We start from the raw sequence: 16,582 nt of genomic DNA, 5'->3' as shown, positions 1-16,582 counted from the left end.
CTGTGTATCTTATAATCGACATGACTTTATCAAATGACAATACCAATTACTAAAGTAAGGCTTAGGCATAGTTATATACTTTAATTCAGTCACGGACCCGCGATATCACGGGTGTGTACTTGTATGTACTAAGTTTCAAGATGATTGAACTTCAATTTCATCAAAAACTACCTTGACCAAAAAATTTAACCTGAAACTCCCACTTCCAATTTCTATGTTTAGTGAACCGTGAAATTGGGGTCAAAAGTCTAATTTGGCTTTAAAATTAGAAAGATCACATCATAAGCAACAAGTGTACTAAGTTTCAAGTTGATTGGACTTCAGCTTCATCAAAAACTACCTTGACCAAAAACTTTAACCTGAACGGACGCACAGACGAACAGAAGAACGAACGAACGGAGCAACAGACCAGCAAACATAATGCCCCTCTACTATCGAAGGTGGGGCATAAAAATGATGAAAAATATGAACAAAAAAATCGAATTTTATCAACAATGGGTATCAGTTTTGAGTAAAAACCAGACGAGATGATATGTACAGACCCATTACAAGATTAACAATGACATCAACAGATTGGTTTGACGTGCAACAGTTCTTCCTTTTATACCAATGCAACATGTAGTGGATATTTGGTTGAATGGCATTAGAAGAAATCGAAGAAGCCAACACAAACATCAACACATTAGCGTTTACAGACTATGTTACAGAATCATGTAGAGCACCCACACTCAAACATCTTCAACTTGGTAAAACTCCTGAAGAAACAGCAAGCAGCTATTGAAGTTAGACTGATTCAATACTAAGCAGGTGGTAAAAGTCGTCAAAGTAAATAAAGGTATATCGAAATTGACACCAGGCTAGCTGACCTAAAACAGAGACTGCAAGATAACAGCATGACACCAGTGGAGTACACAGATGCTGCATCGTATCTTTTACATATTAATTAGTGGAACATTTGAGAAATAAACTTTATCTAATTCGTTATCTGTGTAAATATTGTAATATCTATTGGTGAGCATTCAAACATTTGTATAAATCTGAATTTATGAAATCTGTGCTTTAATGGTGATATTGTCAGTATGTCAATTTATTTATATTATCATGAAATGTTTTGATCATTGTTGTATTTTATTCATGATATTGACACTGTTATATATTTGATATAGAAATCCTTATTTTCCTTTGTTTTATTATATTAATTCGTAATGAAAAAGAGATCATCAACACTTTCAATTACCTACATTTTCACTATTAAAAATGGTTTTGTTTACACTTTAACTATAAAATTTAAACTTGTTGTAAATACTAAGTAGATTAAACCCTAATCAATTTATGTTTAAATAACACTTAATCATAATTATTCAACCTATGCAAAAAAAATTTCATACAATTTTATACCTACATTTCAAAATATTGGCATAGATTAAATATATGAACCATATTAAAAATCAATTATAATTACAATTTTCTTTAAATCAAAATTTAAAGGTCCATATGATAATCATCAATATATCATGTGTGTCTTTGTCATTTAAATTTTAGCAAATACTTTAAATCTATTTTTTAAACTATGATTATTATTAGATATCATATTTTGACTTGCGTAACTCAGTCCTTTAAATATTTACTGGTTACCAAGATCAGGTATAGACCTGTCTTAATTAACTTCCTGGTACAGAGACATTTATGGGAACAGACACAGAAAAGAAAGTAAAATTAAATATAAACAGATAAAGTGATATCTACCTAAATCTACAGGTACAATTTATATTTTTATTTAGGGTATAATTTGTACAACTAATACAGGGATTAAAGGTTTTGAAACAGACACAGAAAAGAAAGTAAAATTAAATGTAAACAGATGAAGTGGTATTGACTCAAATCAAAAAGGAACTTGTCTGACAAGTAAAAACCACTGCCTTAAATGTGGCCTCATATTTGTTTTAATTTAGTTTAAACATATTTTCTTTGCTAAATTAAAGCAAAATGGATTAGACAGTAAATCCTACTTATGAAGTCTTCTCCATAATACAATATAAAGTTACAATAATAGTATAATATAATGGACATGCATATAAAGCAAACTGTTTATAGATAAGAGGAGAGAAAGTAAAACTAGAGGCTCTAAAGAGCCTGTGTCGCTCACCTTGGTCTATGTGAATATTAAAGGAAGCAGATGGATTCATGACAAAATTGTGTTTTGGTGATGGTGATGTGTTTGTACATCTTACTTTACTGAACATTCTTGCTGCTTCAAATTATCTCTATCTATAATGAACTTGGCCCATTAGTTTCAGTGGAAAATGTTAGTAAAAATTTACAAATTTTATGAAAATTGTTAAAAATTGACTATAAAAATAATAACTCCTAAGGGGGTCAATTGACCATTTCGGTCATGTTGACTTATTTGTAAATCTTACTTTGCTGAACATTATTGTTGTTTACAGTTAATCTCAATCAATAATAATATTCAAGATAATGACCAAAAACAGCAAAATTTCCTTAAAACTAACAATTCAGGGTCAGCAACCAAAGAACGGGTTGTTCGATTCATCTGACAATTTCAGAGCAGATAAATGTTGACCTGATAAACAATTTTAACCCATGTCAGATTTGTTCTAAATGCTTTGGGTTTTGAGTTATAAGCCAAAAACTGCATTTTACCCCATGTTCTATTTTTAGCCATGGTGGCCATCTTGGTTGGATGGCCGGGTCACCGGACACATTTTTTAAACTACTAACCCAAAAGATGATTGTGGCCAAGTTTGGATTAATTTTGCCAAGTAGTTTCAGAGGAGAAGATTTTTGTAAAAGATTACTAAGATTTACGAAAAATGGTTAAAAATTGACTATAAAGGGCAATAACTCCTAAAGGGGTCATCTGACCATTTCAGTCATGTTGACTTATTTGTAAATCTTACTTTGCTGAACATTATTGCTGTTTATAGTTTATCTCTATCTATAATAATATTCAAGATAATAACCAAAAAGAGCAAAATTTCCATAAAATTACTAGTTCAGGGCCAGCAACCCAACAACGGGTTGTCCAATTCATCTGACAATTTCAGGGCAGATAGATCTTCACCTGTTTAACAATTCAAACCTGTCAGATTTGCTCTAAATGCTTTGGTTTTTGAGTTATAAGCCAAAAACTGCATTTTACCCCTATGTTCTATTTTTAGCCATGGGGGCCATCTTGGTTTGATTGCCGGGTCACAGGACACATTTTTCAAACTACTAACCCAAAAGATGATTGTGGCCAAGTTTGGATTAATTTGGCCCAGTAGTTTCAGAGGAGAAGATTTTTGTAAAATATTACTAAAATTTACGAAAAATGGTTAAAAATTGACTATAAAGGGCAATAACTCCTAAAGGGGTCAACTGACCATTTCAGTCATGTTGACTTATTTGTAAATCTTACTTTGCTGAACATTATTGCTGTTTACTGTTTATATTCATCTATAATGATATTCAAGATAATAACCAAAAACAGCAAAATTTCCTTAAAATTACTAATTCAGGGGCAGCAACCCAACAACGGGTTATCCGATTCATCTGACAATTTCAGGGCAGATAGATCTTCACCTGTTTAACAATTCTAACCTTGTCAGATTTGCTCTAAATGCTTTGGTTTTTGAGTTATAAGCCAAAAACTGCATTTTACCCCTATGTTCTATTTTTAGCCATGGCGGCCATCTTGGATGGTTGGCCGGGTCACCGGACACATTTTTAAAACTAGATACCTAATGATGATTGTGGCCAAGTTTGGGTTTAATTTGGTCAAGTAGTTTCAGAGGAGAAGATTTTTGTAAAAGTTAACGACAATTCCGGACGACTCCGGACGCCCAGTGATGAGAAAAGCTCACTTGGCCTTTTAGGCCAGGTGAGCTAAAAAGAAAAAGAAGGTTTGAAAAGTCGTATAATTCTGTGCAATGAGAGTTACACGACTTTTCAAACCTTCTTTTTTTTATTTACATAATTATATACATACAAAATGATTAAAAGGAAAAGCCAAATATTTGGGAAAGCCAAGATGTATAATGTCAGAAAATTTTGAAGAGCTATAAAACAAAAGGACCTAATAAAATCACAAAATCCTTCTCAGGCTAAATTTGCCTGCAGGAGTTAAAATCTTAGGTTCTGTATGATTTCAAATTTTATAAACGGGCATATACATTACAGAAAGTTCTAAGTTGATATTTTCCTTAAAATTTGACACAAGACTGATTTTGGATATGCATTTTTAAAATATGGAAAGAAAATTATACCTTCTGGCTTCATGAACTAATTTTCAAGATATTTCAGTATAATTTGCATGTGTCTTGTATCAAAAAGAAAATATTCAAATAATTAAAAAAGAAAACACCTAAAAAAAACCTTTCAAGCTGTAATACCACCAAATCATAGTATGTCACATCAAGTTGCATACAAAAATAGGTTGGAAATAAATCCTTGCAAGACAGTTGTATGCAATTAACCCTATCTTTTAATTGCAGTAAAACATTTCTGGGTCATAAACATATGTTTTGGGTATTTCAAAGCACCATTATTCATTTATTTTGGGTTTCTATAGGATATTTTGGAAACTTGAGGTTACATGGTTACTAAAGCTTGTACACAGGTTAAATAAGGGAGACACTTTGATTCGTTAACCTCAAATGGAAAGAAAGTTTTTCCACAGTGTTCCTTAATTTATAAGCCTTTGAGAAAGTAAAAAAATTAAGATTAAATGAAATACAAATTTAATGAAATCATACAATAAAAATCCATACGAAGATTTCTTGCCAATACAAATTATGCAGAAGGACAACAAAAATAGTTTTTTATTGTCTTTCAATATACAAATACAAATTTAATGAAATCATACAATAAAAATCCATACAAACATTTCTTGCCAATACAATTTATGTAGAAGGACAACAAAAATAGTTTTTTTTTGTCTTTCAATATACAAATACAAATTTAATGAAATCATACAATAAAAATCCATACAAACATTTCTTGCCAATACAATTTATGTAGAAGGACAACAAAAATAGTTTTTTATTGTCTTTCAATATACAAATACAAATTTAATGAAATCATACAATAAAAATCCATACAAACATTTCTTGCCAATACAATTTATGTAGAAGGACAACAAAAATAGTTTTTTATTGTCTTTCAATATACAAATACAAATTTAATGAAATCATACAATAAAAATCCATACAAACATTTCTTGCCAATACAATTTATGTAGAAGGACAACAAAAATAGTTTTTTTTTGTCTTTCAATAACTCTATATAAACATCCTTGAAGAAGGAAAAAAGTTGATTTCAAAAAAATTAATTATATTTAAAGAGTTCCATGGGGTTTCTTTTTCTTGCCTGCTATGAAATTTTCATTGCTTGCTGCTGCAAAACAACCAAGCAAGAGATGCACATGCAAAGGAACATGAACAAAACATGTAAATGTAAGAAAACTGATAATAATTTCCGTGTGGCAGCAAGTGTCATCCGGGGCAACAGTGCCAAACTAGGATTTAGATAGACAATTAAATACAGAATTATCTAATTTCAATTGATTTTATACTTAATGTTAACTTATTCATTTTATTCATCTAATTATAATAATATTAATTTGTAATACTTAACAGTTTATTGATAAATGTTTTTTTCTAAAATAAACCCATATGGTCCAAAACATGTATGGTCTAGTTCGTACTAGACCGTATGAGTATATGCATACGGTCCATACCGTACCCGTACTATCCAAATTTAATGAATGGCTATCATCTATTTTGAATTTATTGAACCATAAAACTAATTTTTGACTCTTCACATTGAATAATCCGCGAAGCGGATTATGTAAAATGTGAAGAGTCAAAAATTAGTTTTATGGTTCAATAAAATCAAAATAAATTATTGCAATTAATTATAAATAAATTTCTAACAAAAATAAGGTTCAAAGAACATTTTATATTATTTATATTAACAATAACAACGTACACACATGTTGGCATATGAATACACAACGTCAGAGTGGGCATGTCGCCATCAAAATTGACAACATTGAAAATAAAACTTATAATATTACGGACGCCATCACGAGTTGGTTGACCATGGAATAACCGTATCACAAATGATATCGGATATGTTCCTTACGTCGTAACTACAATCCCCTTCCATTTCCTGAATGTGACATACCGAATTAGACTATTTACCGGATTTGTTATCACATAAGCAACATGACGGGTGCCGCATGTGGAGCAGGATCTGCTTACCATTCCGGAGCACCTGAGATCACCCCTAGTTTTTGGTGGGGTTCGTGTTGTTTATTCTTTAGTTTTCTATGTTGTGTCGTGTGTGCTGTTGTTTGTTTGTCTTTTTCATTTTTAGCCATGGCGTTGTCAGTTTGTTTTAGATTTATGAGTTTGACTGTCCCTTTGGTATCTTTCGTCCCTCTTTTTTAACCAATCAGAAGACAGTAAATACACCAAATTTATTTATACTTATATTGTCTTGAATATATATACATTGTAGAAAATATAAAATGAATTTGTACCTGCTACATTAATTTTACAGATGAAAATTTTGGAAAACCTCACTTTTCATCCTGTTTGTAAACCCTTACAAATAAACAATTTGTACAATATGTATCATTTTAGAGTAAGAAAATTTTTATTTTTTTGTTATATTTTAGCCTCAACTTGAATATGAAGATTATCTATGGTGATAACGTCCCTTTGGTATCTTTCACATCTATTGAATATACCATAGATCACTATTTGGGAAGTACACGTTTAATTTTTAACTTGATACAACAATCACTTTTTTTTTGTGGCATGTCATATTTTCTCATCTGACATCAAAATTTGTAAAAACCAGCTGTGATGTTTAGTTATGGTTGACAAATAGTAATAAGGAAGTGAACATACAAAATAAAACCCACCAGAAATGTGGGATAGCCAACTGTAAATTTAGAAATTATTGTGTGCATTTATTATTGCGATTTTGTCATTTTAAACTAAAATGTGATTTTAATTTTTACGATATTGACAAAAATCCTGTTCAATTCATATAGAAAAAAAAAATAATTGTGAGTTTGAATTATTGCAAATATAACCCCATTATATTTTTCGCAATAATAAAAACATCTCAATAATTTCTGAAATTTACAGTATATGAAATTGTTTGTCCCAATATTGGCATATATTTAACCGTTATGTATAATTAGAATCTGGATTGAGGACTGTATCATATAGACTGGTAAGTAATTTATAATTTTATTTTGTACATGTTTAGGTTATAGAATCCTGAGAACCTATACCACGTGAAACTTGTTGCCAGGGGAAAATGAAAGCTAAAGCTGACATCTGGTGTTACAACTGTGATGAAAGATTAAGTTAACATTTTATATTCATCATAAAAGATTGATTTTTGTGCGACATCAATACTAAAAGTGATAAACTATCCATCCCAGTGATCAAAATGGAATGTGACAAACATGGTCAAGACCTCATCTTGTACTGCCCCAGTCATTTATTGCCTTGCTGTGATAAATGTATTTCATCCAGTCATTCAAAATGTACCGGAATAAAAAGTTTAGCAGGTGTCGTGGAGAAAACCAAAATAGAAAAATCCAAAGAAAATGTAGAGACAGACATCAATTCTATCCTATCTTTTTTGGAGAAATTAATAAACCATAAATCAAAAAACCTCAAAACAGGAGAAAATAATTATCAAGGCATACACAAATCAATTAAAGTAATGAGACAGGAAATAAATAAACATTTAGATCACCTGGAGAAGAAGTTGTGCCAAGAAGCTGATACCATTTGGAATCAGGAAAAATCTAAAGCAAACGATTTTTTGGATGAAATTGAAGGGAAAAAAACAAATTTGAAGGAAATGAAAAAACAACTACTAACTGTCACTTCACAAACTTCTAAACTACAAACATTTCTAGGTGTACATAAGATTGAACAACAAGTACACCAATGTCAAAGATATGTTGAAGATCTGGAAAAGGATGAGAGGACCAAAGAAGTTGACATCAAAATGAAGCAAAACGGAGAAATAGAAAACATACTTAAAAAGTTAGAACCATTGGGTGAAGTAATGATTGTTAAGACAGAAGTAGCCATGAAAATAGAAATAAGTGTGGGAACAGAACCACAAGTACCATTACAAGAACAATCCAACATAAACAGCATGACAATGGATATAGAGACAAAGATAAAGATCAACATGGGGAAGGGGATCAGTGACATGCTTTGTCTGATGGATGGAAGAGTTATAGTAGTGGAACGTTATGGTAAAGTAAACCTACTTACTTCTGATGGCAAACTACAGAAACAGTTACCTATACCTGATGGAGCCTGGAGTGTTACACAGATCAATCAGAACACTATAGCCATAACTTATCCTAATGAGGAAGCCATTAAAATCTTCAATATGGAGAATGAAACAGTTACCAAAGTTATCACATTAGACAAACGATGCTGGGGTTTATCATTCTCCAATAATTCCCTGGCTGTAGGTTTGTTTAATGATGAAATCCGTATTATAGACTTGGAAGGAATTACACTGAAGTCAATACAGGTTGAGAGTAAATCATACCTGTGGTACCTTGTTTACTGTAATGACAGAGTAATCTATAGTGACTTGCGTGGTCAAGCAGTATACTGTTATGATGGATCAGGTAAACAAATCTGGAGATATACACAGGATTTATCACAACCAAAAGGACTTTGTACAGATACTTATGGTAACATTATTGTAGCAGACTTTAACTCAAATAGAATAATAGTTATATCAAAAGATGGACAGAATAGTAAAGTATTGATTAGTAAAGAGTATGGACTGAAGGATCCAGAGTGTATTTGTTTTAAACATAATCAGTCTTCAGGTTTTATTTGTGATTACTATGGCACAAAGTTGGCAAAATTCAATTTATCTAATGGATAACATAAACACTAATGAATCTTGTGATAAAACATCCTGGTGAAAAGAATACATGTATAACAAATACATATTTGATAATCTTAATAGTAAGCTGCTTTATTGATATTACTGACATGGTATATTATTTTTTCAAGTATGGAAAATTGTATGTATAATACTAACAAAAACTAGCAGATATATATATATGTTATTTACTAATATTAACGAGGCCAGGATAAGATACAAGTACTTGATGTTTTCCACTAACAAATGTACAGATTTCGATAAAATATGATCAATTAAAAAAAAATTTGTAAGGGTTCCACGGAACCCAGTGTCTCGCCTACTTTTCTGTTAATCGCAGACTCAACAAAATGAGGAAAAACATCAATAAAAATTTCCCTCTCGATACTGTCTTTTGATTGAAAGAAGCTTCCAAGTTTGGTAAAAAAATCCAGGATAGTTTATAAATCTAATAAATGTTTTATAAACTTTAACTGCAGACTGTATGTAATGTTAACTGGAAGAAAAACTAAGTCCATTTATAAGTAAAATACGGAAAAAGTGATTTTTTTTTTTACAAAATTTACTTCTGAATAATATCTTATGATCAGAAACAAGCTTTTGTCTAAGTTTGGTAGAAATCCAGGACAGTTTAAGAACATTATAAAAATTTTCAAAACTTAAACCACAGAGTGAATGTTTTGTTTCTGGCAAAAAAACTAAGTCTATTTATAAGTAAAATACGGAAAAGCGGAAATTTATTTTTACAAAATTTTCTTCTTGATACTATCTTATGATCATAAACAAGCTTCTGTCCAAGTTTGGTATAAATCAAGGATAGTTTATGAAAGTTATTAAAATTTTAAAAACTTTAACCACAGAGTGAATGTAATGTTTCCTCGCAGAAAAACTAAGTCCATTTATAAGTAAAATACGGAAAAGTGGAAATTTATTTTTACAAAATTTTCTTCTTGATACTATCTTATGATCATAAACAAGCTTCTGTCCAAGTTTGGTACAAATCAAGGATAGTTTATGAAAGTTATTAAAATTTTAAAAACTTTAACCACAGAGTGAATGTAATGTTTCCTCGCAGACAAACTAAGTCCATTTGTAAGTAAAATACGGAAAAAAAGGAATTTTATTTTTACAAAATTTACTTCTGGATACTTTCTTATGATCATAAACAAGCGTCTGTCCAAGTTTGGTAGAAATTCAGTATAGTTTAAGAAAGTTATTAAAATTTCAAAAACTTTAACCACAGAGTGAATATTTGTGGACACCCCAGACGACGACGGAATGTAGGATCGCTTAGTTTCGCTTTTTCGACTAAAGTCGAAGGCTCGACAAAAATAAAGACTTTACTTTACTTGTGTTTGTTATCATAACTTATATGCATTGAATTTCATTTAAACCTTGCATTTTACTTAATAGTATTAACCAAAGTTACCATGGGGTGACCTTCATATGACGGACGTACCTAGACCACCGTTATTTGGCTCAAATGGCGTTCCATACTTTTAGAAGTCCACTGTATGATACTTATTTTAAAAGTTATGCATGTTCCGTCAACCTGAGGCTATCCATATTCATGTTTCTCATGTATAAGTTGCATTTTAAGCACAAATACAGACTTGGAAAATTGAAATCGGCTGAAACTCGGTTTTCTGGAGAGGTGGGCTTCACATCTGTGTCTTACACAGGAAGTTTAGAGGCATAAAACTTGCAAAAATAGTGCAAACCCACGGCAGAATAACTACTGATCGTTATTATCATTGAAATATGCATAGGAAATGACTACTTCCGGTTTCGGGTCCATTTGAAGACTAAAATCGGAAAAAATCGTGAAATTCTGTAATTTTGGTCCAAATGATCTCTGTAGACTGCTGAACCAAGATCAGATTCACTCCCACCTAACAACTGTTGGGGTCAATTTGGTAACTCGGGTCCACTCTACATGTAGGCTACAGCTGGTTACACTTACCAGCATCCCTGGGTCTTCTGGGTCAAGAGAAAGGACCAAAATCATCAAATTGACCCTTTTTGCACCTGATGACCAACTTACTTTTGGGCAAATTCCCCCCCCCCCCCCCCACTCACCCCCCGTCTCCTCACCCCGACCACCCCACCCTGTGATCACCTACATTAGATTTAAAGGAATCAATATGCTACAGCAACAGGGCTAAGCTCATTTGCATATAATTTGCAAATAAACAAAAGTTAGACATTTTCTGAAAACAATTCAGCATGGTAAGGGTTAAGGCCCTTGGTGGCAGAAACCCAACCTTTTCCAAATTTGGATAGTTTTTCCATCTTATTTTGTGTCAGAACGGGTTTGGTAGGCCTCCAGATACACAGATGAGCTCAAAAACACTTTTTTTTGTTTTTTGTTTAGGAGGCTCGCTTGTTAAAAAATTTCAGCGAAAAATTAAACATTTGTTTTTTCATTATAAATTTTAATTATTACACTACTAGTTATTACTTTATGATATGGTACAAAAATCAACCAAAAAAATCGATTGGGTTTGGCCCCAGATGACTTTTAAAATGTTTATATCATTGAAAAAGCTCTAAATTATCTCCCTTTTGTGCAAAAATTCCATTTTTGGCATTGAAATTGAAATATCTTTTTTAACTTATCAGTGACCTATCTTTTTTATTATTGTTTTCTAATGAGCTGTACAATACAATACAATACAATACAATATTTTATTCGCACAAACACATTTACATTAAATGGTTATGGCATACAAAATTAAAATAATAAACTGACAATAGTTAAATTGATTATAACTATATTAGAGTGACAGTGGTATTCACAGCGAAGAAGAAAAAGGCTATAAATATCAACAGTTTACACATTGTTAATGTTCATGAACAATTATAAAAAAGAACACAAACAAAAATTAGGTTGCATATTAAAAGTTACACAGATGTTCTTAATAAAAGACAATCATTAATATACTTTATGGTGATTTTTATAATGACTGGTAGACTGCTATTTAAAAGTACAGTCAAATGATTTAGTGTTATAGTGGACTGCAATTTAATAAAATTGAAATTAAGATTTTTATTAATATTTTGTATATAGGTATCCCTTAATGATTTATAGCATGGACAGATTGAGAAGAAATGGTATTCATCCTCAATTTCTTGTCTGTTACAGGATAAGCAAATGCGTTTATTTCTTTCAATGTTGGTATAACGCCCTCTTTCAATTGCTAGGGAATGCGCACTTAGTTTAAATTTACTGAAAACTGATCGGTCGGTTTTGAATTTACATATATCAATATATGGGGGCCTTTTTCTAATTCTTTTAGTACATGTATGACAAAAGAAATTTAATTTTTCACATTTATTGATAGAACAATTCATAATTTGATAAGCCTGGTCATAGATTCTTTGTTGGATACTATTTATGTGATATTTTAAATTAAAAGTATTAAAAGTGAGATGACCAAAACCTAATTTATTTAACCAGTCTTTTACAATGTTAACCCATTTACTTGTTTTCTCTACATAATAATATTATATATTTTATGGACTAAAGTGTTAGGAGAGTTTACAATGTGGTTTAGAAATTTTATAGCTGAAAGGTGAATTTTAAAGTACAAAGGGATTCTGTTTGTCTCAGTTAAACAGGCTACATTTGTTGTTTTGCACTGTACTCCTAAAATTTCTTTAATAAATTTAATATGTAAATGTTCAAATGGATCTGAATCTTTGAACACTTGGCTTACACCCCAAACTTCACTTCCATAAAGAGTTATTGGAACAACTAAAGTATCAAATAATTTTTCAAGCATACTGCAGGAATTATCTAAAGAGACTGTTTTTTTAATTTTAAACCAAGCTTTTCTTCCTTTTTCCATAAGATTTTTTTTTGAATGATTTAAACTTCCTGAACAATTTATAGTTATTCCAAGGTAACAAATAGACTTAACAGTCTCAAGATGTTCTTTTTCTACTTTAAAATAATTACAATGAGATTTTCCATTAGAATTGAATATTATAATTTTTGATTTTTGTTTGTTAACATCAAGTTTCCATAGGGAACAAAATTTAGTTAACTCATTTAGTGCATTTTGTAGCCCTTCTTGGGTTTCAGACAATAAAATAATGTCATCTGCATATAATAATGATGTTAGTTTAACATCTCCTATAATAATTGGTTGAGTGTTTGCATGATCAAGGTCATTTACAAGGCCATTTATATAAATATTAAACAAAGTGGGGCTAAGTACATCCCCTTGTTTTACTCCGCAATTTGATATAAATTCATGGCTAATACCATTTTGAAATTTAATTCTGCATTTGTTGTCATTATACATTGATTGGATGACGTTAAAAAGTTTGCCTGGAAGTCTGTTTTGGAGTAGAATGTAGAATAAACCCTCCCTCCAGACAGTATCAAAGGCTTTTCGCAGATCTATAAATGCTGCAAAAATTTTCTTTTTTTTAGTTTTATATTTGTCTACAATAGACTTTAATGAGAATAAATGATCTGCTGTTCTAGCTTTTTCTTTGAAGCCAATCTAATTTTCACTTATCAAATTATTGGTGTTAATAAACTTCATAAGTCTAGTGTGTATAATTTTATTGAATAATTTTCCCAAATTAGAAGTCAATGAGATACCTCTATAATTAGAGGGGTCAGATTTGTTCCCCTTTTTATGAATTAAAGTAATCAGACTTTTGTTCCATAATTTTGGGAAGCTGCCTTTCATAAATACTAGGTTAAAAAGTTTTAATAGGGGTTCTAATAATACTGGCATACCGCATTTAATCATTTCGTTAGAAATTAAGTCTTCAGCTGATGATTTACCATTTTTAAGTGTTTTAACTGCATTTAAAATTTCAGCTGGCTGAATGTGTTTATTAAATTCGTTGTCAGAGTTGCATGTATTTAGTGTCTTTTTTAAGGCTGTTAATTTTTCAATAATTATGTCATGGAATTTATTGTTTTGGATATTAGAAGTACTGTTCATTTTTTTAAAGTAGTTTATAAATAATTCTTGATCAAAATTGTTTTCCTCTTTTATTTCTGAAAGAGAACTTAATTTGTTAAGTAAATTCCAAAATGTCTTTGGGTCTTTTTTCATATTTAGTGAAATTTGGTCACAGATTTGACTCTTGTAACTTCTTTCTTCTTGTTTACACCTTCTTCTTAATTTAGATTTGAATGAGTAAAATAGGATCCATTGTCTGGAAACTTATTTACAAGTAAACAGTACTTTTTAACTGTAGTATGGAGGTCATGACAAGAGTCTGAGAACCATGGTTTTTTATTTTTCTTAATAGGCCTATTCATGATTTTCTTTTGAACAAATTTAGTGGATAAAAGTGCTGTATCACACAAAATAGCGTTGAATTTTTCAACAGCTGAATTACAATCAATCTGTTTATCATTTACAAATTCATCTAGTCTTTGTTTTACATGTGAGTTTTGAATGTTTGTAGTACATTTGTATAACAATCAATTGCTTTGTTATCCCAAATAAATTTACCAGGGAGAGGATCTAATTTTGTCTCTATAGTTTTACATTTGTGAAAGCAAGTACGTAAAGAGCAACTGATAGGACAGTGATCTGATATTGGCGTAAAATCACTAACTTTAAAGTTTCCTATGCATTGTAATAAATTAGAAGACACAAGTGTATAGTCTACAAGACTGGAACCATTATATGTTATACATGTACATTTGCCCAAAGGGTCTCCAATAATTCTTCCGTTCAGTATTCTGAGTCCGGATTCTTTACATAAATCAATTAATAACTTTCCACTCTTATTTGCAGATTTTGAATCAAGATTATTTCTTAAACTATGTGAGTCAATTGAATAATCATTGTCTTTTGATTTTGGGAATTTTGCTTCATCAGAGATAACAAAATCTGGAATAGTATTGGTGTATGCATTAAAATCACCTTGAATTACAATATCTCCGAGTTGACTATAGTGCTCAATATTTCTTAGCAACTTTGAATAACACAAGCTAAATAATTGTAAAATTTAAGTGATTTCTGTAATTTTTTATTTTTTTTTTATTTCGATATTACCTCTATTTCTCCTATTAGTTTAACAGAAAAAAAGGACATTAACAAAAATGTATGCTTATTTCAGAGGAAGATAGGGAGCTTAAATGAACTGTGAACCCATTTTTTTATTTCATTTTTCTATTAAAGGGAAATTCCGCAATTTTTTAATTATCATCTAATTATGTTCATCTTAACATAAAAAACACATTTGCAAAGTTTTAAATTTATATTCCTTCTAATAACGGAGAAAATCAAGTATTTGCAACTTTTTTGGTTGAATTCTCGAGTGGGTCGTGACGTTTTAGCCCGATGTGTTGAATTCTGGGAAAAAATAAAATCTGTTTAACTCTTATAGCTTATCGACAATATACGTAATTAAAAGCGCACAGCTGACGAATGTTCGTAGTTATTAACCACAATATAAGAATGAACGAAAATGAATATGCATATACCGTTTTGTATTGATTGAATTAAACTCCTATAAAATTAATCTCTAGTAAATGTTTTCGAATAAATTTCATTAATTATTGTTGAGATTATTTTCATAAAATATTTATTGAACATTTTTACTGATATTGAACTGAAAATATTTCAGTTCTATTTACCCTTATTGTTTTGATAATCATTTCAATGCAACTAATGTGTGAGCAGAGTGTGTATATTATTTTGTAAAGGTCACTGTATATTTCTCGGATTGAGGTCAATTTGTTTACCTTGTAGCTATTTAGCCGCAGGTGTGAGTTCAAGCGTACACAGGTATGAATGTTGTTATTTGGAAAGGATAACTTGACAGAAAAGATTAGAAAGAGTATGCTGTATTTAATACACTAAGATTTAATACAAGATGAGAATAAAGATACAATAATTAAATTGTGTAAATTAATTGAAAATAAAATTCAGATTCGTAATTCCGAAAGTGTATAAAAATAAAAGGAAACAATTTTTTATTACTTTCTTAGATGGCAATTGGCGTAAAGATTCAAATATGAAGTAAAAAATAGTAGTTTTAATCTTTAATAAAAACTAAATGCAATATTACCCAATTTGATATACCATTGCACATCTGTTTGATATCATTGGTTGAACAATCTTATTGAAATATAAATCTGTGATTTTACTATGTTCACAACTTCGATGAACCAAAGCAAATTATACATCGACCTGTATTTAAATCAAATTGGTTCTCTTCTTCTTCTGGTATACAATAGTCTATCGACATTCGATGATTACATACTGTTGGCATACATGGACTAGTCTATTTACAAATCTTTTACCCCAATTTATTCAAAATATATGTTTTTTTCTTCTGTTCAATGTATACATGTATATATTTTAAATTGCGCTATAGTTCAGTAACTTTCTACCCAGTCGTATAAACGAATCATCGACAAGTGCGTACATTTTTTTAAATCAATATTTCTAGTATGTTCCAATCTGTCTTTCACTATTGACAATGAGTATATATTACATTTTCCCAAATTCACCCTTGGAAAAAATATTTAAATAGAGTTTAATTTCATCAAATCTTATTTTTTGGGTATTATTTATATTCTTATGAATAATATTCTTTACACCAGAAATGTTATTTATAAACAAGCGTATGAGTTTAGTAATGA

At 30.4% G+C, this 16,582-nt stretch overlaps 2 protein-coding genes across 7 annotated transcripts in view; one reads left to right on the top strand and one right to left on the bottom strand.

Annotated features, from left to right (window-relative positions):
* The window catches only part of LOC143046401 (lysosomal alpha-glucosidase-like), an 80,270-nt gene that overhangs the window by 45,449 nt on the left and 18,239 nt on the right, over positions 1–16,582 (bottom strand). The window lies entirely within an intron of this gene.
* Positions 1,657–9,336, top strand: LOC143046405 (uncharacterized). The gene is made up of 2 exons (XM_076219558.1): positions 1,657–1,758; positions 7,288–9,336. The coding sequence occupies exon 2, from the start codon at positions 7,474–7,476 to the stop codon at positions 8,950–8,952; it is 1,479 nt and encodes a 492-aa protein (XP_076075673.1). The 5' UTR covers positions 1,657–1,758; positions 7,288–7,473; the 3' UTR covers positions 8,953–9,336.

The sequence above is a fragment of the Mytilus galloprovincialis genome, chromosome 9, assembly GCF_965363235.1.
Source record: "Mytilus galloprovincialis chromosome 9, xbMytGall1.hap1.1, whole genome shotgun sequence".
Lineage (NCBI taxonomy): Eukaryota > Metazoa > Mollusca > Bivalvia > Mytilida > Mytilidae > Mytilus > Mytilus galloprovincialis.
Note: the sequence above shows the minus strand (reverse complement) of the source record. Positions and strands in the feature narration are given on the sequence as shown.